Source organism: Setaria italica, chromosome VIII (genome assembly GCF_000263155.2).
Source record: "Setaria italica strain Yugu1 chromosome VIII, Setaria_italica_v2.0, whole genome shotgun sequence".
NCBI lineage: Eukaryota > Viridiplantae > Streptophyta > Magnoliopsida > Poales > Poaceae > Setaria > Setaria italica.
In genome coordinates this window covers 24728234-24752035 of record NC_028457.1, presented here as the reverse complement: position 1 = coordinate 24752035, position 23802 = coordinate 24728234, and the positions used below count along the sequence as shown (strand labels likewise).

The following is a 23802-nucleotide window of genomic DNA, read 5'->3' as shown; positions in this document are numbered from 1 at the left end:
ATTATCACAGTAGAGATTCAATGGGCTGGACGCATTCGGGAACACACCAAGCTCAATGAGAAAATTCCTTATCCAAACACCTTCCTTTGCGGCTTCCGAAGCCGCGATGTACTCGGCTTCTGTCGTAGAATCGGCCACCGTCTCCTGCTTGGAACTCTTCCAACTAACAGCACCACCATTTAGCGTGAACACAAATCCTGGTTGTGACTTTGAATCATCTCTGTCAGTTTGGAAACTAGCATCGGTGTAACCTATTACAATGAGCTCCTCCTCACCTCCATAGACGAGGAACATATCTTTAGTCCTTCTCAAGTACTTAAGAATGTTTTTCACCGCTGTCCAGTGACTCTCACCTAGATCAGACTGGTGTCTGCTTGTCATACTTAGCGTATATGAAACATCTGGCGAGTACTTATCATTGCATACATGATAGATCCAATAGCCGAGGCATATGGCACTCTACTCATGCGATCCCGCTCATCAGCAGTCGAAGGACACTGAGTCTTGCAGAGATGTATGCAATGTGACATAGGCAAGAACCCTTTCTTTGCCTCTTCCATGCTGAACCGCTTCAACACTTTGTCAATGTAAGTATCTTGGCTTAAACCTATAAGCCTTCTTGATCTATCTCTATAGATCTTAATGCCCAGAATATATGCCGCTTCCCCTAAGTCATTCATCGAAAAACTATTTTTCAGTGAAGTCTTTACGGACTCAAGCATAGGAATGTTATTTCCAATCAGTAATATGTCATCCACATATAAGATTAGAAATACTACAGAGCTCCCACTAACCTTCTTATAAACACAAGACTCTTCTTCGTTCTTGGTGAAGTCAAACCCTTTGACCACTTCATCAAAACGAATGTTCCAACTCCTAGATGCTTGCTTCAATCCATAAATGGATCTCTGAAGCTTGCATACCTTTCCAGCATTTTTCGGATCGACAAAACCCTCGGGCTGTATCATATACACGTCCTCAGCTAGGTTTCCATTCAGGAAAGCTGTCTTGACATCCATCTGCCATATCTCATAATCGAAATATGCAGCTATAGCTAGAATAATCCGAATGGACTTAAGCATCACTACGGGCGAGAAGGTCTCGTCGTAGTCAACTCCTTATGCGTGTAAGTGTCCGACACAAACCCGTCTAGTCAAGGAAAACTAGTGGCACCCTAATTTCGTAGACCCACCACTAATTGTACAAGACATGGGACGGTGCAAGTTTTAGTTGGGAGGGCATACTAACTTAAACTTTGTGAGGGATCGTTCTACTTCTAACATCACAGCATGCAGAAAGTAAAACATAAACAGAATAGCATTCACACAGTTCTGACATAGTATGGCCCGTTTTCATATGGTGATCCCCATCTCCATAGAACCTGTTCACCATGGTGATCTCCATCTCCATGTTCCATGTGCGCCATCCTCCTGGTGATGAGTCCTCCAAGAACCAGAACATGCTATTACGCCTAATAGCTAGTAAAGAAGCTAGTAATGAAGATTACATAGTTGCTTGGATCATCACAGATTGGTACGCAGACCATTAAATACAATAAAGGGACAACACATATGGCTCCTGTCGTGTTGCCGTACGCGCGACACGCAGGTCACGAATGAGTTACACACATGCATCACATACACAAGGGGCCATACTGATCACAAGATACATACATCCTGTAAAACAGAGTTAAGCGTCCTAACGTTCCAAACTTCGGATGCCCGAAACTCCATCTTCCAAGCCGAATTTGGGAAATCTAATTTCGCCAAAAATGGCAAAGCAATTGAATTTCATGTGTAACTTTTTCTGTAGATCAATTTTCATATCAAATTCGCCCCGATCCGAGATCGTACCGAAAAGTTACGGCTGATTTACCGAAGCATACGCATACGGCAAAAATCCCGACCCCGGTAGTAGATCTCATCTACTATTGCACATCTAATGCGCCTGGCGTATGACCCTGGATTTCGATTCGACCAATCATATTGATCTTCGCTCACTGCAACTGGATTTACGTGTATTACTTAACTCCGATGGCGGAAACCAACCGGTAGGAGTATGTCGTTACACTACCATTGCAGCAAGGGCACGAAACCAGGACATAGATCAAACGGAAAACTCGCATATCTCCATATGCACACATCTCGAATCCAAAACTAAGCAGCTACGGCTCTGATACCACTGTTGGGATACGAGGTAGGCTACGCTAGCGCAAATCAAAATTTCTACCGCGTAAAACCAGGAAGAACTGTCGTATAAGGATCACGGGATTACCACTCGACGCACTACTGGTACGGAAGATGTAGATATGCGTCGATGCAGTGAAGACGATCACGTAGTCGTACGTAGTCGATCAACATAGTCGTACGTAGTCGATCACGTCAACGTCCAGCAGCTCCTCAGCAGCTCGTCCACGCGCAGCAAGATCGCCTCCCGTGTCGCGGCTCGTCGTGGCTCGTCGGCGGCTCGTCCAAGTGCTGCAGGCGCAACACCTCCAAGGTATCCACACGTGCAGGAAGGAAGCGTCGCAAGCCGGACTGCTAGATCCGCGAGTTGCAACAGGCGAGGGCGTGGGAGGCGCGGCAGGTGTGTTTCGCCAAAAAAAAGTGTAAACCCTAAGGCGCCCCCACCCCTCTATTTATAGAGGTTCCCAACAGGCCTCTGGGTCCGAGGCCCATTAGTACTTATAAGCCTAATCCAACTCGGATCAGATCCGAATTGGGCTTCCAGCCCCTTAAGTGTGTGACCCTATGGATTCGGATACGTATAGACATGGCCCGAGTACTCCTACTCGGCCCAATAGTTGGTAGCGGCCTCTAGCAAAACGTGCCAACTCCTATACGCACACGAAGATCATATCAGATGAACCATCACAACATAATATACATGCTATTCCCTTTGCCTCACGATATTTGGTCTAGCTTCAAGCCGACCGCTCTTTCTCGATCCTGTGATTCGAAATCCCTTTGTAGGTTAACTCTTAACCGTATGTAGCATGGTCATGCATTTTCGGATCCGATCACTCGAGGGGCCCAGAGATATCACTCTCAATCAGAGAGGGGCAAATCCCATCTTGATTGACCATGTCTCATAGCATGCTTCTTGACAAACCCGAAAGCTACCTTTATAACTACCCTATTACGGCGTAGCGTTTGATAGCCCCTAAGTAGGTCGATCCACATCTAGAATACATGCGACAATCTCAGGTCTAAGGATAAAGCGTATATGTTGTTTAAAGAGAGAACTACTTCTCGTGTTGGGTCAGTCCTAGCACATGTCTCCACATGTGTCCACATTATTAGTTCAACATCTCCATATCCATGACTTGTGAAACATAGTCATCAACTAATACATGTGCTAGTCTAATATTCATGTGTGTCCTCACATGAGCTCCGACTAGGGACAACTTTAGAATAACCACACAAGTAAAGAGTTTCACATACAATTCACATAATTGCAAATCAATTCAAGTAGCCTTTAATGGATATTCAATGAACACAATATACAAATCATGGATACAAATGGAATATCATCATCTCTATGATTGCCTCTAGGGCATACCTCCATCATTCTAGCTCATACTAGGCATCATACTGTCGAAGAGCAGCAGGGATCACTGGTACTCCCTGATAGTTCCTGAAGAACTTAGCCAGCAGCGCCTCTACATCATCATCGGATATATCCTTATCGGACATACGCGATGGATCATTAAGACCTGTGTATTCACTTCCTGAGTGAGCACGTTTCTGAAGCGGTTGGACTCTTCTCTTTAGAAAACTGGCCGCCACATTAATCCTAGTAAGATCGAGTGTGTTCAACTCGGTAATCTGCTACATCAAGTGGTCAAGTTCCGGGGTGTCTTCGGGTTTGCTCACCCAGTTTTTTGCATGCTTCGGCGCGTGACCAGTCACCACAGGCAAGCGAGGATCATGGTTCCCAATGTAGAACCACCTTTTCTTCCACTCCCCATGGGAGTCAGTCAAGTTATACTCAATATATGCACCCGAGTTCCTGAGTTGGAACCTGGGGCCTCCAAAGACTTCTGTCCTTTGGGCACTTGGCTGAGGCTTACAGCGGAACAACTTCCTAAACAACTCGAGGCTTGGAGGAACTCCCAAATAAACTTTGCAGAGGTGTACGAAAATGGACATATGCAGTACACCATTGGGGTTCAAATGAACAAGTTGAAGCTTATAGTACTCGAGGATACCTCTAAAAAAGTCAGAGGTGGGCACTGCCAACCCCCTTTCAACAAAGTGTGCGAGCATCACTGTCTCGCCTGGATGTTCCTCAAATTGCCACGCATTTGGAAAAGCTGGGCGCCACTCAAGTATTTCCTTCGTTTGCAGAAGCTTGGCATCGACTAGCGCTTGCACGGCCTCCTCCTTCATCACCGAATGCTGCCATGTCACTTCAGGCAGTGGCGGCGCAGTCTGATTCGTCGGCCCCACCATCGGCACCGGCAGCACCAGTTCCTTCCCCTTCTTGGACTTCACCTTGCCCGCCGCTGGAGCCTTGCCCTGGATCTTCTCAGGTTTCTTGCCCATCTTCTTGGTGCGCATCCGCCGATTTCAACCTCAGCAAAAGGCACTCACTCTCGGATCTCTCTCAAGGGGGAGCAATGGCGGCAGTGGCACTTGGCAATTGCGACAGCGCAAATGCGGAGCAGAGGCGCAGGGAAGGAAGAAAAACAGATCTGATTACAGCAGGGCATAAACCTAATCGAAAGGGGGCCCTCCAGTTTTATCTCCGCCATCTCTGGATTCCAAGCGTCAGTTATGCAACGGACGGATTTTAAGCGGATTAATTGCCTTAAACACCCAACAGCTACTCTTTTCAACGGATTGCTAAGCACTTCAACGATAGAGATCGCCTAAGTGCTCGGGGGCTGCGGGTACCGTACCCGATGGTTAGTTTTTTATTTTTTTCAAGATCTTCAAGGGTAGAACAGGCAAAAAGGCAGGCTTGACCCTAAGCCTGACTCTTCGACTCAATCTAAGGCTCGGGGGCTACTCCATATGGAGTGCGATTGACATCGCACTACCATATAAAAATTCTCGAAACAGAAACAACTCGAAGGAACAAGAAGAGTACCTTCCAACCACGTGACAGTACTCGAGCACTTCGGTCCGCAACCTCTACGACGAACTACTCGGATAGTGCCCGCAGTACCCAAGACTGTGGCGCACGACTACAAAGTACTCGGGGGCTTGTCGGGCATGCACCCCAGGCCCACGAGTAGACCTTGGACGGCCCACTAAGGGGCGTACTCGGATACGATCAGGACAAGGGATAGGCGTATCCCACTCAGACTAGTCAAGTATGTGTATGGAAAACTACTCGGGCCATACCGAGTAGGACTCTATAATTGTACTCGGCTAGGACTCAGACTTGTAACCCTGCCCTCCCGTGTATATAAGGGTGGGCAGGGACCCCCCTCAAACAAGAACAACTCCAGTTCATCCAAGATCAATACAAACTAACATACAGGACGTAGGGTATCACGTGATCTAGCGGCCCGAACCTGTCTAAATCGTGTTCCTTGCGTCACCATAGATTCCTTGATTCTCGACGATCCTTACCGCACAAAAGACCACCTAGGGTACCCCCTAGGCGGGTTGCCGGTCTAAAACACCGACATCAGGCTCTTCTTTGCCTTCGGCAGACAGGTTGAGAAACAAGTCTGCCTGGCTACCCTCTTCATCAGTGTACGCTATGGGAAGGTTGGAACTACTATCACCAGCAATAATCCGCTCCATTAGATACCTTCTGGACTTGTCGTCTACCATCGATCTCAACTACTTTGTACATGAAATCATATATAGAACAACCATGAAAAAATTCATTTCAACAAATTTTTTTGAAATATACAAAATGTACTATATTTCAATACAAAATGTAACATACAAAATGTAATATACAAAATATAATATACAAAATATACTATGCAAAATGCAAAATGTAATGTACAAAATTTAACATACAAAATGTATTATGAAAAATGTAATATAAAAAATGTAACATACAAAATGTACTATGCAAAATGTAATGTAAAAAATGTAACATACAAAATGTAATATACAAATTGTAACATACAAAATGTAATATACAAATTGTACTAAATTTCAACTAATTTTAAGCATTTCAACAAAAATTTGTAAACATGTCTACCAAAGTTCAATTAATTTCTAAGCATTAATTAGCAGTATACAACTATATTCCAAAAAAATTAGAAGTAATCTACCAAATTTCTAAAATTAATTCGGGCCGGCGGGACGGCCGGAGTTGAAGGTGGGTGCATCGGCGATGAGGACGCGCGGCGACGACGGGGGAGGCGGTCGGCGGTCGCGACGACAGGGACGGCTACGACGACGAGGAGGAGGTGCCGCCGGTGCGCGATGAGGGGCACGCGCATAGGTCGCGGAGACGGGGATGGACACGCCGGCGGCGGCAGGGACAGAGGAGGAGGTCGGCGATGATTGCTGGCGAAGATGGTGGCAGCAGCGATGGAGACGGAGGAGGCCGGCGAATAGGATGCGCCGCCGCCGGTGACGGGGAGCGGCGACGGCGGAGGCAGGCGACGGGCGGGATGAGGACGACGAGTGAAAAATTCGCTAAGTGTTGGGCGCGGGAGTGTAGAAGATGCTATAACTTTTATACAGGACCCCCTTTTATCCCGATTTGTAACTGCAACCGGGATTAAAGGACATTTAACCCCGGTTCCTAATACAAACCGAGATAAAAGGGGGGCCTTTTATCTCGGTTTATGATCACCCGCGATAAACCCCCCCCCCCTTTATCTCGGTTTATGATCAACCGGGATAAATGGGTACTTCTAGGCAGGAATCAAAAAGTCCCTTTTATCCCGGTTCTGCTTTTATAACCGGGATAAATGGGAGCCGTCTCCTATTTTTCATCTCCCGACTGGTTTCTGGAAATTTATTCGATTTATATTTTCATTGGATTTCAAGATGAAAAAAAATAAGATATTTACATATTTCAAACATGCAAAAATATATTAAATTAGCAAGTTTGTTTACAATAAGTTTTAACTAGTCATAGATTCTATACTATTTCTTTTTGCTTCTATTTGGAAATTTATTCCATTTATGTTTTCACTGGATTTCAGGAAGCGAAAAATAAGAAATTTACATATTTCAAACATGCAAAAATATATTAAATTAGCAAGTTTGTTTACAATAAGTTTTAACTAGTCATAAATTCTATACTATTTCTTTTTGCTTCTATTTGCAAATTTATTCTCGCCGGGTGGAACTTGTAGGCATCGGATCTCACCGGGTTTCGCTGGATTTCATGAAGCAAAAATTAAAACTTAACGTATTTCAAACATGCAAAAATATATTTAATTAGCAATTATATTTACAACAAGTTTGAATTATAGCGCAGTCCGGAATGTTGTCATCATCATCATCCTCTTCACCGTGTAAAATGTATAACTATTTATTCGGAAAGTATAACTCTCTTCTATGCGGACACCACTATTCTGATTCGTGCTTTTATGGTCTTGGACTCTCGTGTAAAATGTATAACTATTTATCTCGTAGCCCTGGAATTTCATGATTGTATTAGAATTTTAGATAGAAATAAAACAATCCATCACATTGCTAAAATTTTAGATAGAAATACACAAATTAAAATTTCAGAAGCAAACAACATAATACACTACGACAAACTCAAATATTGCTGAAAGTTTACATAGAAATACACAAATTTAAACTTGAGAGCAACAACAACATGATACACTAGAACAAACCATCCACTAAGTACTATCTAGAAGGACTTCAAGCATCCTTGGGAAGCAAAGACGAAGGTTTCGATGATGCAGCCTCATCATTTGGTTTATTTGTACCTCCTGCAATGGTAGTACTTATAAGTGGAACACCGGGGACTGGCGGTGGAGCATAACGACCACCAAAAGGAGGTTCCTGACCCGCCGCAGCAGCATCTTCATGACATCTTTGCAAATAACGAAGCTTTGCTTTCTCCCACGCACTCATTTTCTTCGACTTATCGTGAGGGCCAACTATGGTTTTCCCTTTGCCGCGAGAGGAACGACGATCTCCCCCACCATCACCACTACCTCCAGCATCAGAAGCCATCTCTATGTACCACAAATTATTTAGCTCATATTTAATTTACAAATAACTAAACTATTAAAAAATTCAATATTTCCCACATAATGTACTTATTCTAAAAATGGCTAATTCCATACCTCTATCTGAAAAGTACTAAAGTATGAAATTACACCTACAATTTATATGTCTAATTTATAAATATTAAAAACAATTTACTCTAATTTTTCCTAATACATAAAATTGAAATAATCTCAATTATACCTCACATTTACTGTCCATTCTCCCTCACATTCAAACTATCCATCAAATTGTAGCTCAAAAACATGTATAAATACAAATCCTCTACATGCTTAACAACAAACAAACTAATTTTTCTCCCTCTCTAAAGTATAAAACAAAGCTTAACAACAATAAATGAACGGAGCATAAAGTGGCTAACCTTCACAACACTTTGGATGGGTGAAATCCCCACGGAAATGAGGAAAAAAAATTTCAGCAGCACCTCCCCTAGCCTTGCTTCGACGCCATGGAGAGGATGAGCTTCTCTGTCTTTGTGGAGTGGAGTGGCTCGGGCTAGAGGAGTGGAGGAGGAAGAAAGGGTACTTGTAGATAAAATTTATCCCGGTTGGTAAATCCAACCGGGACAAAAGATTAGAGCTTTTGTCCCGGTTGGTGGTTACTCCCGGTTGGTAACGCCAACCGGGACAAAAGCTTCAACCTTTTGTCCCGGTTGGAATTACCAACTGGGAGTAAAATGTTTATCCCGGTTGGTAACTCTAACCGGGACAAAAGGTTGGATCTTTTGTCCCGGTTGGTGGCTCCAACCGGGGGTAAAGGGTGGCGCCGTCAGTGCCCGGAAAGTAGCCGATTTAACCGAGGTTAAAGGGTGGCATGTAGTCCCGGTTGCAAAAAAAAAAGAACCGAGAGTAAAGGTGCACCTTATTCCAGCCTATCGTGGCGCACCTCCTTTTCTTCCGGGCCGAAATTAAACCGAGGCTAAAGGCGGTGGTATCTAAAGTCAGTTCTCTAGTAGTGGATGAACCGATATATGTGTCTGGAGTTCTTGCCCCTGTGCAATTTGTACAAAACTCAGATTATATAAACTGAAAAAATGGCCCTTTCTAATCTGCAGCATGATGGCTCATTTACAAAGAAATAAATTAAGAGGAAATGGAGTATCCAAATAAGCTAGATACAGTTGACTATTTTAAACATAGGTAGTAGCTGTTTCTACCTTGATGGATCATCATCACATTAACCAGCAATGTAAATCCAAAGGAGGTAGGAATTTTTTACCAATATTTTGACCTTGCTACACATGGGGATATTTTATTGTCAGCAGCTAATAAGAAGAGAAAAGGGAGGGAAATGCATTTAGAATTTTTGACGACTTGAGACTTAAATGTTTTTTTATTTTTAAAGGTGGGAGGAACAGCTTACTTTTTCTTTTTGAGATCAAGGTCAGCCCATTCATTAACACAAACTTTCAGAGTTTACAACATCGTGGATGCAACCAGGAATATAATGTCGGAAGATTGAGTAAGCAATGAGCTCACCCTCCCTAGCCAACAAATGAGCCACCTCATTAGCACTATGGTTTAAATGAATGGACGTGTCCTGCTTTTTCCACGTCATCCTAGACATCGCGATGCGAGGAAATAGACGTTTAGAGGACACTTGTCCCAGTCATAAATTAACGGTAGATTGTCATTGTGAGTTCTTTTTTTAAAAAAAATTATGAGATCAGAGCTCGCAGTTCATGTGCAGTAGAATTCTTGTGTACGCAAATCTTGTTTATTACTGCTGTAGAAGTGCAACTGCGTAAGCACTCCGGAAGTTCCTTCTCCTGATCTGCATGTAAGTGTCAACAGTGTAACACGAATGCTCCGTTTCTACTTTCTAGACACCCCGGAAGACCCCATATGGCATGGCAATTTGCAGCAGGACACGTACCTAAAGTCAGTGGTCGCCCGGAGATACTGAGGAAGACAGGGTGTGGAGGGAGAGGGGAGCCCGAGGGGCCCTTGCACTATGTGCATGTGCGAGGACGGCGCATCCCAGCGCTAGGACGTCGGCGCTATCGCGGTAGGCGGAGGTGGGCAGTGGGAGGATGATCAGAGCGCAGCGCACGTCGTGGGAGAACCGTGAGCTCTAGTCACCGGGCATTCCCAATGAGAACTAGTGGCTGGGGCGCGCACCCGCGCACCGTCGTTATTTGATGAATGCGCCTGATCATTATGCGTGTCACGAAAGGTAGCTGGTGATTAGGGAAGAAAAATCTCCAAAAGTTGATTTTATGAAGGCCATGTGCTAAATATTTTTCAAAGGAAAAGATAAAGATCAGATAGCAATTCACTGAATCGGGCATCCCAATATGTTATGAAATTCATTTGCAGTAGGTTCGCCTTCCTAAAATCATCTAAGAAACCTAAATTTCACAAACTGTATTATATAAGAAATAAATAGAATTCAGTACACATTTCTTGAGTACACTCCCCCTATCTATATGTAGAGCTTCTTCTCAGCTTTGTTCTCATTCCCATATATAGCTACCCTTTGAGTCATCAACTCATAATTACTACTGAAAATTGTAATTCTTGGCATTCTGGTCTACACATGCATTCTTTAGCGTGTTGTTCCACCCTTTCTTATGTAGATCAGCTTCGGTTTGTGGTCTCAAAATGAGAATACCAAAGGATCATCTTATATGGGCGATAAAAAGCTAATACTACATAATAAATTAACATCAGTGCACATATGGTTGTTGAAAAGGAGAAGGAAAATGCATATATCATAAGCACATCAGATCCAAGGCATTGTGTCTTGCAGCGATTGGGCTGGGCAGACAGTGTAAAAAGTAACAGAAGCACCTGCTTTGCAAAACTACATACTAAATTTTTATAACCATTTTTCTCTAGTGCACTACAGCTAGGAATAAACGTATCAACAGTTCAACACTTGCTGCAGTTCAACACTTGCTGCAAGATGATTTATATATACTGGAAAATAAGAGTCCTTATGCTTAAATCAAAACATCATACATTTGAACCACAAAACTATAAAATTTAGTTAAACAGCCTATTCACATACCCATTGTACAACTGATGTATTTCTTCACACAGCTTCAGTTCAGATGGTGGTGTGGATACCCATTGTCAAGGAACCATCTGACAAACCTTGTAGTCGCTGTTAGAAAGAAGTAATACATGGGTAAGTTTGTCAGCAGAAATCCAACTGGTATAGGAGGCACACGTATAGAAATTGCAAACCACACAAAGCAATGTGAAAAGAAAGGTTGTATGAAGCAACATAATGGAGCTTTCGTTAATTTAATCACGGGATCTAGCAAACATATGAGGGAAAAGGAGAGACTGAATTGTTTCAGAAATTTTCATCTAGCAACCAATATTTTATGAGCATTTTTTTTTTCATCCAACACACAATTCCTTGAAATAATTGTTCTCCAAAATGATTCCCGGGAAGGCACACCTGCTGAGCAATGATATTTTATCAAACATAGGAAGAAATTTTCAATGTACTATAATGTTTCTCCATTATGAACATATGCATACTATATTTAAGTCAAATATAATATTTCCGTGTTATGAGATTCTAGGAAGGAAAAGCCATGCCTACAATGAAAAAAATAGAACATTACCTCTTTCGCATGGAAATTTCAATCTGGTAAAGAATCTTGGTAGAAACAAAGGTTTCTAGTTATCTCGGCCATCTTCAACAATAGTACTTTAGATTTGGCTTTCCTAGCATCAAAGTGTATTTTCCATCTTCAAATTGAACTGTACCCTTAGGATAGAAAAAGTGTTTAGTTTTGAATAACACTATTATGAATGTTTGTGTATGCCCATGGCCCAGCTTTATTAGATCGCTTTAAGTGAAATTTAAAAAATCATTTCTCTGCCTTGCCTTATTTGTTAGGTGTGATTTCCATCAAACAATACCAGCAAATTGGCATATCCGTTTATTTGCTTGCAGTCATCTACACCTGCATGGCACCTTTATATGGATTATCTTTATATATGCCTCTGTATTTTCTTCTTGCTAAGTAAGAGCAAGAAACACAGCTCCGTTAAAAAAAGTAAGCCATGATTAAACCACTTATTGCTATCTAAACTGAATATGGTGTGCACCTGACTTTCCCTTAACCTTTTTCAGTGTTTTAATAAAATACATGAAAAGAGCAATTGCATGATACATATAAAGTATAAACTAAATAGATACTTTGTTTGTCCACATTAGATTTATTATTGGACATCCTAAAAATTCAGGTCATATCAGAGGCAGCTCGAAGTCCAACCAAAATAAGTTATCAAGCATGCAAACTCTTTTTGAAGGGAGCAGTGTAAATATTTTTCTAGACATATGCTAAAAGTAAATTAAAATATACTCTACTAAAAAGGTGATAATAAAAGATGCCACATACAGAAACTAACAAACAATATGGATCAAATATTATTAATAGATCCAAGCAAGGTAATAAATAGCGAATAGCGGGTTGGTAGCGGATTGACGTCGAGGTAGCGGATTGCAGATAGCGGGCGATATTGTGGACGATAAGTTCCAATAGTGGCACCTAATAATCTCACATAATTTAAATTATATATATCATGAATAATAAGTATAAATATATATTTAATTGCATACAAACAACTGATGTCTCACATGCTTAAATTAAGAATGTAACACGGCGAAGGTCCATGAGGATCAGGAGGAGCTCGAGTACCAGACTACATGTGAATCGGCGGTGCCGGCGAAGGGCGGTGGCAGCAGGCAACTAACACGGGTGGCGGCGTGTTCTAGATGGCGAGGCCGAATGGCCGATGGGGTGCACCGGTGGAGTCTGTGTGGGTGGGCTAGGTTATTAGGATTTTTTTTTGTTCCACGCTATTGCGGCTTGCTACCACCGCAATTGCGGCCCGCTATAGCGCAATTGCGGCCGCAAAGTTCCAAACCGCAACAGCCCAACCGCTACCTAGTAGCGATAGCGGCAATAGGCCGCTACCGGTATTGCGGCCGCTATTTAGTAGGTTGGATCCAAGTTATCATGATTTTATTCCATACCAAACAAAAAGCCTTTTGTTTAATCATCATAGCTCTTTGCTAAAGGCAAAATCATTGAACATCTTAGCTGCAGGAGATATATAACCAATAGTGGAAGAAATATCAAATTACTTCACCCTAGCTACTAACCTGAATTTAACATGTTCACTTGCTTTTTTAATTTGTAAATAAGCAGCAAGAGCAATTTCGTTCTGAATGTGCACCCCTAGTTTATGCAGATCATATATGGCATCAGTGACACTGGAAATTGAAAATCTAATATAGTTACACATTTAATTAAATGAGCGGAGAAGATTCTAGGACTCAAAGTCGATCTATTGGTTCTCAAGGGGGGAATGTGTAAACAGAATTGTTACTGATGTGGGAACTAACTTCGTCAACGGTATGCCCCCTTCTCCATAAATTACATGGTAGTACGATACTGTAAAGCTTAATGAAAGACAGAGCTGTTCTTGCTAGACTAGGCTACAAATTAACCGAGCAATTGACCAACTATTGCAAGTCACATATTGATAGTTATGCATATCTACAACTATAATTCATATATTTGCAAGAATGCTAAGGACTATAAAAGTTTAGTATACAACAGTTTCTTACATATGTTAGATCATTTTGTGCCATCCAAATTTCAATAATATTTCCACAATGAAGGTCAAAAGGGCAAGCACCTTCTTCTCTATTATTGCAGAAGCCAAAACATACAGGAATTGTGCTGATCTCTTGGGTAATACCTGCAGCACCAAGAAGGGGGGATGCATGAGTAGCCTTTTTTAGATGAACACACATCAGCCATGGAGTGCGTCACAAAAGATGCCAAGAGGAAGTGGGAGATATTTGCAGAGCAGGCGGAGAATGACTGCAAAGTTGGCTCCAGCTCTTCTGCAGCTAAGCAGTGTCGCATGGAAACCATGTTGCAGGAGTGGTATGTCTGAACAATCACATGGACCTTTTTGTTCATTCTTTCATCCATTGAAAATTGGATTATCTGAACAATCTTCTGCACTTTGACGTACCCAGCGCGTTTACTGTTGACTCTGCTGTTCAGCAATGGAAGAAGTCACATGCGGCTGTAAACGATCTCAGCAAAAAACACTTCGCTGAAGTTGAAGTGCTTGTCAGGCAAGCAGATTATTCCTGTTTACCTTCAATTCTTAATATGCCAATCCAGAAAATTTCATTTAGTACTTGTTGATAATCACTACTTCCTTCATGATTTGTATTCCAACACATAATCTCAGAACATAAGAATGGCCTTCTCAATAAAATGACTTTGTATGGTAGCAGATAAGCTGGCAAGAGGCAGTAGCAGTAGGCGAGCATTACCTCTATTTTCAAAACTATGTACTGGCCTTAAATATAGCTTGGTTGTTGTTGATTTTTCAGGATGGCAGTTGAGAACAATGAGCAACATGAAGTGGAGATCGCATCATCTCGAGCCATGGCTGAAGAACATGCATCCAATAGCAGCAAGGACATAACACAGGACATTGACAGTAGTTTTCTTGTCACTCAATCTGATAATCAGAAAGTAATAGAAAGGAATGTTGTACATGCTTCTCCGGCAACAGCACAAACGAACTGTTGCCCCCAAAGAATTCGCTTTTGTTTCTATCCGTGGCGCAGCACACCCCGTGCAATACATCCTTGTCAGGTGCCGCTCTTTGGTGAGTCACAAATCCATGGCAATTTGTAACAGCAAGAACATGGATTCATGAAGGATCTTCTCTGCGAGCAGAAAACGGACGGAGCAAACGTCAGTTGCTACTTGCTAAAACTGAAAAAACTAACTATTCAGTGATCATCTTACCTTGGAGGCAATTCCTCGAGCACCTTCTGGGCGTCGTCCATATCGTCATCCACTATGCCTGCTGGGTCACTCGCCGGCGAGCTCTGCACCATGGGAGGTTGCACGGGTGCGTGAGGGAGATGCCCACGCTTGCAAGTCCATGTCTTCTTCGTCGCACCCACGTGCGCCTTTCGCAGCGCTGGCGGTAACACCATCTTGGTTCCTCGACGAGCGGTGACACCAGGCATCGAGGATGGCCGGAGGCCGGGGCGGAGGAGTAGAAAGAGGCGCTAGCCCTCACCATACGTTGTCAGCACTATAGATGCCCAAATGGGCCAGATCCGCTGTGCGGCCCGTAGCACGACACTAGCATGGCCCAACCCATAGTGGATAGTGCCCGGGCTGGCCCGGTACCCCTAGGCCACCTCCCCGGCCCGTAGTGTTGTCCCAAGCCCGGCACGATTTTTGTCCGGCATGATGGTGGTCCGTTAAGTATGGGTAGTGCCCGGGCTGGCCCGGTACCCCTAGGCCACCTCCCCGGCCCGTAGTGTTGTCCCAAGCCCGGCACGATTTTTGTCCGGCATGATGGTGGTCCGTTAACTTAGCAGGCCTTAGACTACTAACCGGCTTGTTAAAGGTCTGCTTCCCCCTCCTCTATCCCACCGGCATGTTAAAGGCATGCTTTCTCCCAAACCCTAACTCTCTCCATTCTCTTCTCATTTCCCTCACTCGGCGGCGGCTACTCCCCGCCCACAGCACCGGCCACCCCTTCGGCCTTGCTCCTCCAGTCCTCCCCAAGCACGGCATTGCCAGCCGCTAGGCCGCCCTCACTCCTCCCCAAGTGCTACCCCTTCTTGCTCCCCTCTTCTCCCCACGACGGCAAGGAAGTGTGCCGGCCACTGTCGGCCGCCGATCCTCACCCGCCGCGCCGCCAGCCACCCTCACTCATTCCCAGGCGCCGCCTACTTCTTGCTCCTTCCCTCCCCGCGACGTTTGCCAGCCGCCCCTCCTCACCCTAGCATCGCGAGCCGCCCTCACTCCTCGCCAGGCGCCGCCCCTTCTGGCCTTCCCCGCGTCGGCAAGGAAGTGCACCAACTGCCGCCGTCGGGGGAGGGGGAGGGCACAGCCGCCGCTGCTAGTGCTTGGGCCGGCACTAGCACAGTAGTGCCAACCGTGCTAGCGGGCCGGCCTAGCACGATACAAAGGCCATAGTGTCGAGCCTAGGTCAGCAGTTCGTCACGTTTTGCCGGTCCGACCCGGCATGAAAAAACCCTCAGCCTAATTGTGTCGGGCCTAGTCGAGCCGGGACCAAATTAGGCTAGTGCCGAGCGGTCCATCATCTATAGTCAGCACATCGGGGCCGACTGTGTGCCGTCGCCGCGGGCCCAGTCTCTCCGCCCGGGCAACGCACAGCAAATCCATTGCCTCACGATGCGCGTCAATCGGGCGTCCGTTCAAAAGGCTCCTCGCCGTCTCGCTTTCTGCCCCACTTGGTGATAATCCCACGGAGAAAAGGAATACGAAGCAGAGCACTCATGTAAAGCAAACCGAGTCCACCACCACCAATAAATCAAGGCATCAGGAAGCAGAGTGACAGCGGCCCGATTCGCCGCTCTGCCACTGCACTCTTCGCCACGGCCCGATTCGCCGACGCGGCCGCCGTCCGCGCGCTCCTGGCCGACGCCGAAGCCTCAGGCACCTCCCTGGCCGCGCTCGCCGGCGCGCAGACGGACGCTAGGGAGACCACGCTGTACGTGGCCGTGGAGGCCGGGGGCGAGGAGATCATCCGCCGCTTCCTCCCGCTCTATGACCTCGAGGCCACCACCGTCCGCTCCCGCCTCGACCTTGACGTCTTCTTCCACGTCGCCGCCAAGCAGGGGCACGCGGGTGAGAGCTCCCCATCCCTTCCAATCTCTTTGGTTACTTCCGGGGGCTGATGGATGAGAAAAGAAAACCCAAGCACCGTCCTCGGTTGTCATCTGCGACACGCTAGCCACCTAATAGCACCCACCCATACCGCTATCCAGACCCCGCACGTCGCCGCAGGGTACGACGCCGCAGACAGAGGCATGGAGCCGTGGGAAAGGCGACGTCGATTTTCCGGTGACGACCGAGCATTGACGCGACGGCGGCGCCGGGGGTGGGAGCGGGACCTGACCGATGGAGGTCGCAACCGGTCCAGGAAAGGCATAGGTGCATCGGCGCCGTCCGCTGGCGATCGCGCGGCGCGCGGCGACGGGGCGACGTGGCCAGGCCCCCCTGGCGCGCCTCCGCTCCTTTCTAATTTCATCGAACACCCTGGGAGCATCCCTCAAGCGATTGAAGCAGCCATACATGGCGACGATGAAGTTGTCCTGGTTCTGCACGTTGTGGAAGCCGGCCGAAAACAGCGGCATGAACAGGACCGGTGCCAACAGCACGGCGGCTATGCCTGCTGCTGAGCACGTTGCCGACATTGCCGCTGCCATGTTAAGCTGCTTGCTGATCTGCTTCGCTCAAACGTCGAGAGTCGGAGGACAAACACTACGACGAGGAGCGGGGCAGCGGCACGACGAACCAAGACGAGTGTTCTGTTTTCCGGCTCCCTGTTTTCAAGATGTGCATGCTCTGATTTCTGGCTCCTGTTTTTCAGATGTGCATGCTCTGTTTTGAGTTTTGACACAGATGTAGCAGAGGAAACAGAGTACTCCTCTGCTCTCTCCGTGGTTGTTTGGATCTTAAAAAATAGAACTAGTGTTACTAAAACAGGTTTTAAGAGGCTTTTTGGGAAAACTGGTTTTAAGTTGTTATTCGGTTAGCCTTTGTTTTTTAGAATTCTAAACATTGTTTAGGTAAAAAAATTGGAAACGTTTGTTAGTAATGCCGTGTTTGGCTGCGCCAAATAAACTGAAGCTTTCACAAATAATGGTGATTCTATCATTGTACTCCGAACGTGAGGCCGGAAAAAACTTGTCAAGATGAGGATACGGAAAACTAGTTTTTGTTAAAAACAACAAGTACTCGTTTTTTGGTAAAACTTAAAATTCAGGTTTCGTGGGAATCCAATTTTCTCTGCATGCGAGTTTGTTGGTCTATCCAAACAACAACGTTTTTAGGGTTGTTGGCTTAAAATGAGTTTTCTGAAATCTGATTTTCACATAATGCGTGATCCAAACGACCCCTCAGTCATCTCATATTGGGGCCTTGGGAAAGTGATACAGAGAGCCTGTTTGGTTTGAGTTACTTATTATAAGCAACTTGAAGTTGCTTATTTGGAGTTACTTATTTGTAGTTCAGCTGTTTGGATACCCTTGCTTATAAGCATTGAATGAGGTGGATATTGTCATGTTTGCCCCTAATCATTGAGAGAGAGAGGGAGGGCAACCAGGCATTCAATGAGGGCAAGAGGTGTAAAGTGCATCTTTTAGTCCCCATAAGCAACCATAAGCAACCCAAGAGTTGCTTAGGGTCTGTTTGGTTTGAGTTGCTTATTATAAGGAACTTAAAGTTGCTTATTTGGAGTTGCTTATTTTTAGTTCAGCTATTTAGATACCCTTGCTTATAAGTATTGAATGAGGTGGATATTGTCATATTTGCCCTTAATCATTGAGAGAGAGGGAGGGAGGGCAAACAAGCATTCAATGAGCGCAAGAGGTGTAAAGTGTATTGAATAGTCCCCATAAGCAACCATAAGCAACCCAAGAGTCGCTTATTTGCTTATAATAAGCACCCCATAAGCAAGAGTGATTGGTTTTATAAGCAACTTATTTGCTTATTTTAAGTTGCTTATGCATAAGCATGTGAAACTAAACAGGCCCTTATTTGCTGATAATAAGCAACCCCATAAGTAAGAGTTATTGGTTTCATAAGCAACTTATTTGTTTATTTTAAGTTGCTTATGCATAAGCATGTGAAACCAAATAGGTCCAGAATTCGGTGCCGGCTGCCAACACGTTTTTTTTTCTTCGGCATGACATGATCCGTGTCATGCTTGTGGTATTTGGGCTGTTGCAGAAAGACACAGATGTACAAGAAAAACCATTGAAAAACAATTAGCCTAATTTTCGTTGGACGGAAGTTTTTGCAAATTAAAGCAACGGCAGCTGCTATTTTTCATTAAACAAAAACCATTACAGCTGATAATGAATTCTCATATATCCAGTAAACACCAACATAGATTGCATATCAACACACACGCACCATAATCAACACAACCATACTATAAACCCCGAGCAACTTAAGCATAAAAGCACCCTGCATTTATATATATGTATGTATGTATAGCACCCATGTCTGTCGCTGTCCCAACCGCCGTTCCCGCCGCGGCCACGGAGCTCGTCGTCATCACCGGCAGAATCCATCATATCTCGTCCATGAGCTCTTGGAAGGCGTCCATGGCGGTGGCCGGCAGGCCGAGCAGGACGTTGATGCTCTTCCTCTCCTTGCCGTGGGCGAGGAAGAGGATGACCTCCTTCTCCGGCAGCGTGACGGGGCCCGACATGACGGGCTCGCCCCACCCGAAATCGGCGCCGTGGAACTCGAGCCTGGACCACGTGGTGATGAGCAGCGTCGACGCCAGCGACGGCCGCGCCCTCGTCGCCTCGAAGTAGTCCACCGCCGACCGCATGTACTCGTCGGTGACCATCCGGACCGCGTCCTGCACCAGCGCCGCCGCGCGCGACACCGGCGCCGACAGCAGCTCGCCGGCGGTGGCGATCGCGTTCGTCAGCACGATGCCGTTCCCGAAGTAGCCACGGGGCAGCGGTGGCACGAAGCGGCGCCGCCCGTCGACGGCGAAGAGCAGCTTGGTGCGCTGCTCGGGGGCCAGGCCCAGGGCCCTGGTGCGCGCGCGCCACACGAGGCCCGAGAGCGCCTCGAAGGTGGTGCAGCGGGCCAGGTCGCCGCCGGCGAGCGCCAGCGCACGGACGCGCTCGAGGCGGTCCGGGTCGAAGCAGAAGGAGCGGTAGAGGAGCTCCTGGGAGCCGTAGAGCGCCGCCGTGTCGGAGACGTCGGGGATCTCGGCGAACTCGTGGTGCGGGAAGGTGTGCGCCGGCGGGTCGCGCGCCTTCAGGAGGGAGCGGTCGAGGAACGGCGGCACGGTGAGCTCGGCGGCGCCGCGCGCCGTCTCGGCCCACGAGTTGACGAACTCCATGGCGCCGATGCCGTCGAACATGCAGTGGTTCATCGCCAGGCCCAGCGCGAAGCCGCCGCAGCTGAACCTCGTCACCTGCGGATGGTTCAATCATTTCGAACCCGTGGTTAGAAAACAAACTTGCAGGAGTAATTACTGACAAATTCGAGCCAAATTTGGAACAGATATATGCTATGCCGACTTTGAATAGTTCTACTTGTACTTTTGACGGATGAACTACTTATGCGTGATTGGAACCAAGCTAATGCGGAGTCTGATCTGAAATATGAGTTGCTGATGGAACTAGTAGTCATGTATGGATTAATTTTCCACGTCAGCTTTGGCCCCGCACGTGAGGACAACATCACTCATCATCGTGTCATTGTGCGGGACATGGCAGTGGCAGGACAACGTGCTGTGGTTTGTTGATTGTAGGTACAGGTTGGTGATCTAACATTTCACAAAAACACATTTAGTGCTTATGCAACTACTATCGTAGATCCTGCTATCTTGTTGCACGTACAAACGTTTACCTGGTACTCTACTAGCCTACTGTAACCACCCCACCTACAAATCACCAAACTATGGACACAAAATCTTTTTTTAATGATGGACAGAATCTTTGAACAAATATTAATTAAATACATCTAAACAAGTACAGAACTACTATTGACAATGAAAAACATTCCCAACAGGAGTTGTCTCATTCCAACAGGAAAACCAAACAGAGGCTTAACAGTAAACACCCCCAAAGAGTATGCAATCCTGTAGTACAGCACTATAGCTTTTAGTTGGTAATGTGCTACAACCACCCACATTGAAAATCAAACAAATTATTGACAAATTCTTTGAACCAACACTAACACATGCAGGAAATTCGCACGTGGTGGACCGGATATGAGTACTACGAGTAATGCACAGACAAGTACACTAGTACAAGTGTCAGGAAAACATTTAAACAGGCTGACTTGACTGAAATACTGACAAATTCAAACTAATTCAACTTGAATACGGCACAAAACTTAACCTTTCCTCCTCAACTCATGTTAATGAAAAAAATTCTCTCTTTTTGAAGCAAAAGAATTAAAACAAGCTTCTAATAGCCGTTCCAATCTTTTCACAAGACCAGAGTACGTTACCACCTCTTTGGACGCAGTAGTAATTTCACGTAGACAAATCGAGAAACTTGCCCGTGCTCCAAGCTAGGCCAAGTCCCAAGGTTGGACCAGTAAACTTCCCGTTTCCGTTGTTCTGTTTCCTATGCTACCGGCATCTCATTAAATTCATCTCCTCAACCTCCAATGCCCCCTGCCAACCTTTCAACCCCATTCCTGAACGTTCACGCGGCCGCAGTAAAAAGTGGCACGGGCGGGCGCGCACGCATCGATACGTGCACGAGCCACCTTTCCATCTCTCTCCCAAGTCCCCAACCCCATCTCGGCATCTCGCCATTAACGCCATGGCTCCATAGGTGGCAACTCGCGCCGGGCTGCCTCGGCCGCCGGACACCCAACCGGAAGCGTGCAAGGGAGCAGTTAATTAATGGCGTCGCGTGCGTACGAGTAAAACGTACCTGCGCGGTCATGGGGGGCATCTCGAGGATGTGCTTGGCGCCGGGGACGGAGTAGACGAGCTGGCCGAGCGCGGCGGGGTCGGGCTTGGTGAGGTCGCCGACGACGGCGAGGTCGCAGTCGGCGTCGCCCTCCACGAAGACGACGCCCTCGGCGGTGAGCTCCACCGTCAGCTTCATCTCCGGGCTGATCCCCAGCCGCCCCGCCAGCGGGTGGTAGTGCACCAGCACGCGCGCCAGCGCGTCGCGGAGCGCCGTCGCCACGTCGTCCTTGTCCTTGCCATCGCCGGGGGGTGAGGGCTTGTAGCAGTACACCGTCTGCACGATCACGGCGATGTTCTGGTCCAGATTCGAGAGGTAGTACTGCTCCCCAGTCGGCGTCGGCGCCGCCGGCGGCACCAGCGTCGGCTCGCCGCGCTTCACGTTCAGCTGCGGCTGCGCCACCTTCTCGCCCGCGTCCGCCGCCGCCGCCACGCCGTTCTCCTTCATCTCAACAACCTGCATCAACATTCCAAAACATGGTGTCAATAAAATGGTTGCAAAAGATGATGCATGCTGATCAGCAACTGCTGTACAGCAGCAACATAATCTTGAGCAACTAAGCTGAAGCTGATCATGTAGTGGCATGCCACTCACCATGGTTGACGATGTGCGTCGGAGAGAGAGAACTACTGGTGATGGTTCTAGAGAGAGGAGAGTTTAGAGGGAGAAAGAGGGTGTCGGAGAGATGGAGAGACAAGAGAGGATGGGGGTTTGAGATGATTTGATTAGAGGGTTTGTGGGGGCAGTGTTTATATAGCAAGGGGAACGGTGGCTTGCTTGAAGGTGTCAGGGTAGGAGGGGCTGATGCAAAACGGTTGGGGTTGGAGGGGTTGCATAACTACCAATGTTGCTCTGTCTGGGATTATGTACCAACTGAGAATCTGGTGAAAGGGAGAGCAAACCATATTTTGAGCCAAATACAACATGACAAAAAGCCTAGTTTATTTGTACTACTAACGACTCCATTGTAAAATAATTCACGCTTGACAAACCAGCAGGATTTCCATGGCAACTGTACTGATCGCTGTAAAATCCTTCTTAACTTCAGACAGGCGAATTCCGACAGGGTTTAAATGGGTCTGTATCGACTTTTTTTTACATTCCAAACAGTTCCGGAAGCAATTGCTCATGCAACGAAAAATGCAGTTACACATGGCCTTTGGTGCATTTTTATGAACTTAATTATGTTTACAAAGGTGCATTAGTACAATTGTGTACATCACACGATTAATTCATGATTGCATCAATGGAACACTCGAGTTGCCAAAGTTTTTTCTTTCCCCTCGGGAATGTAATGAAGGCTGGAATTAACCAAGTAATTCCTGGACCTGGATGAAAATGAAGAAGCTTAATTTTTCATTCTACATAACATGTTGTCCCGTTGGTAAAAGAAAAAAAAAGGATTGGCCGTGCGAATAAACCAAGTAGAGAGCTTGTGCTGACGCCCGGGTGTGTACAAACTACAAAGTGTGTAGTCTTCTGTCAACAAAGAAAATACAACACCACCCTATACTCAACTTTGCTTGTAAAAAGTACACCATACCTTACCCATTACGATATTTGTGCAAATCCTACAGCCTCTTGAAAATTGTGTTAGTCTTAAAAATTTACAATGCAACAAAACTGCTTCGCAACTACTCCCTCCATCCCAAATTATAAGTCGTTTTGATTTTTTTGATACATTCACTTTGCTATGTATATAGATATAAAATATATGTCTAGATGCATAGCAAAGTGGATGTACAAAAAAGTCAAAGCAACTTATATTTTGGGATGGAGGGAGTAATGAACTTTACAATGCTGATAAAATATTTCTAATAATATAAAATAAGCGTCGCAATTTTAAATGGAAATGCTCTCGAGAATAAAAAGAAAATTTATGAAGCACAAATATCATGGACCCGCTGGGCACCTCAAATATCATGGAGGGAGTACAGTTTATATTTTCTTAGTCCAGATATTTATTCACGTGGACCCGGCGGCGACCAAGTCAACGCAGCACTGTACTGACGTACCGTAGTGACTACTGAGGCTGCTATTCGGAACAGTCCTGGAAAGCACGTTCCCCTTCCCTCGCGTTGCTAGCAGCGGCATAGGTAGTGTTTGGTTGGCTCAAATA

At 45.9% G+C, this 23802-nt stretch overlaps 1 protein-coding gene across 1 annotated transcript; it reads right to left on the bottom strand.

The window, feature by feature from the left end:
• Nucleotides 1–19018: 19018 nt before the first annotated feature.
• On the bottom strand, nucleotides 19019–22422 carry LOC101765226 (omega-hydroxypalmitate O-feruloyl transferase). The gene is made up of 3 exons (XM_004979271.3): nucleotides 22278–22422; nucleotides 21645–22139; nucleotides 19019–20167 (listed from the first exon to the last, which is right to left on the bottom strand). The coding sequence occupies exons 1-3, from the start codon at nucleotides 22278–22280 to the stop codon at nucleotides 19301–19303; spliced, it is 1365 nt and encodes a 454-aa protein (XP_004979328.1). The 5' UTR covers nucleotides 22281–22422; the 3' UTR covers nucleotides 19019–19300.
• Between the last annotated feature and the right edge of the window lie 1380 nt (nucleotides 22423–23802).

Coding starts and splice junctions, on each gene's coding strand:
- LOC101765226 (XM_004979271.3), bottom strand. Junction 20,168..21,644: donor TGCCCCCCATGACCGCGCAG/GTACGTTTTACT, acceptor AACCATCCGCAG/GTGACGAGGTTCAGCTGCGG.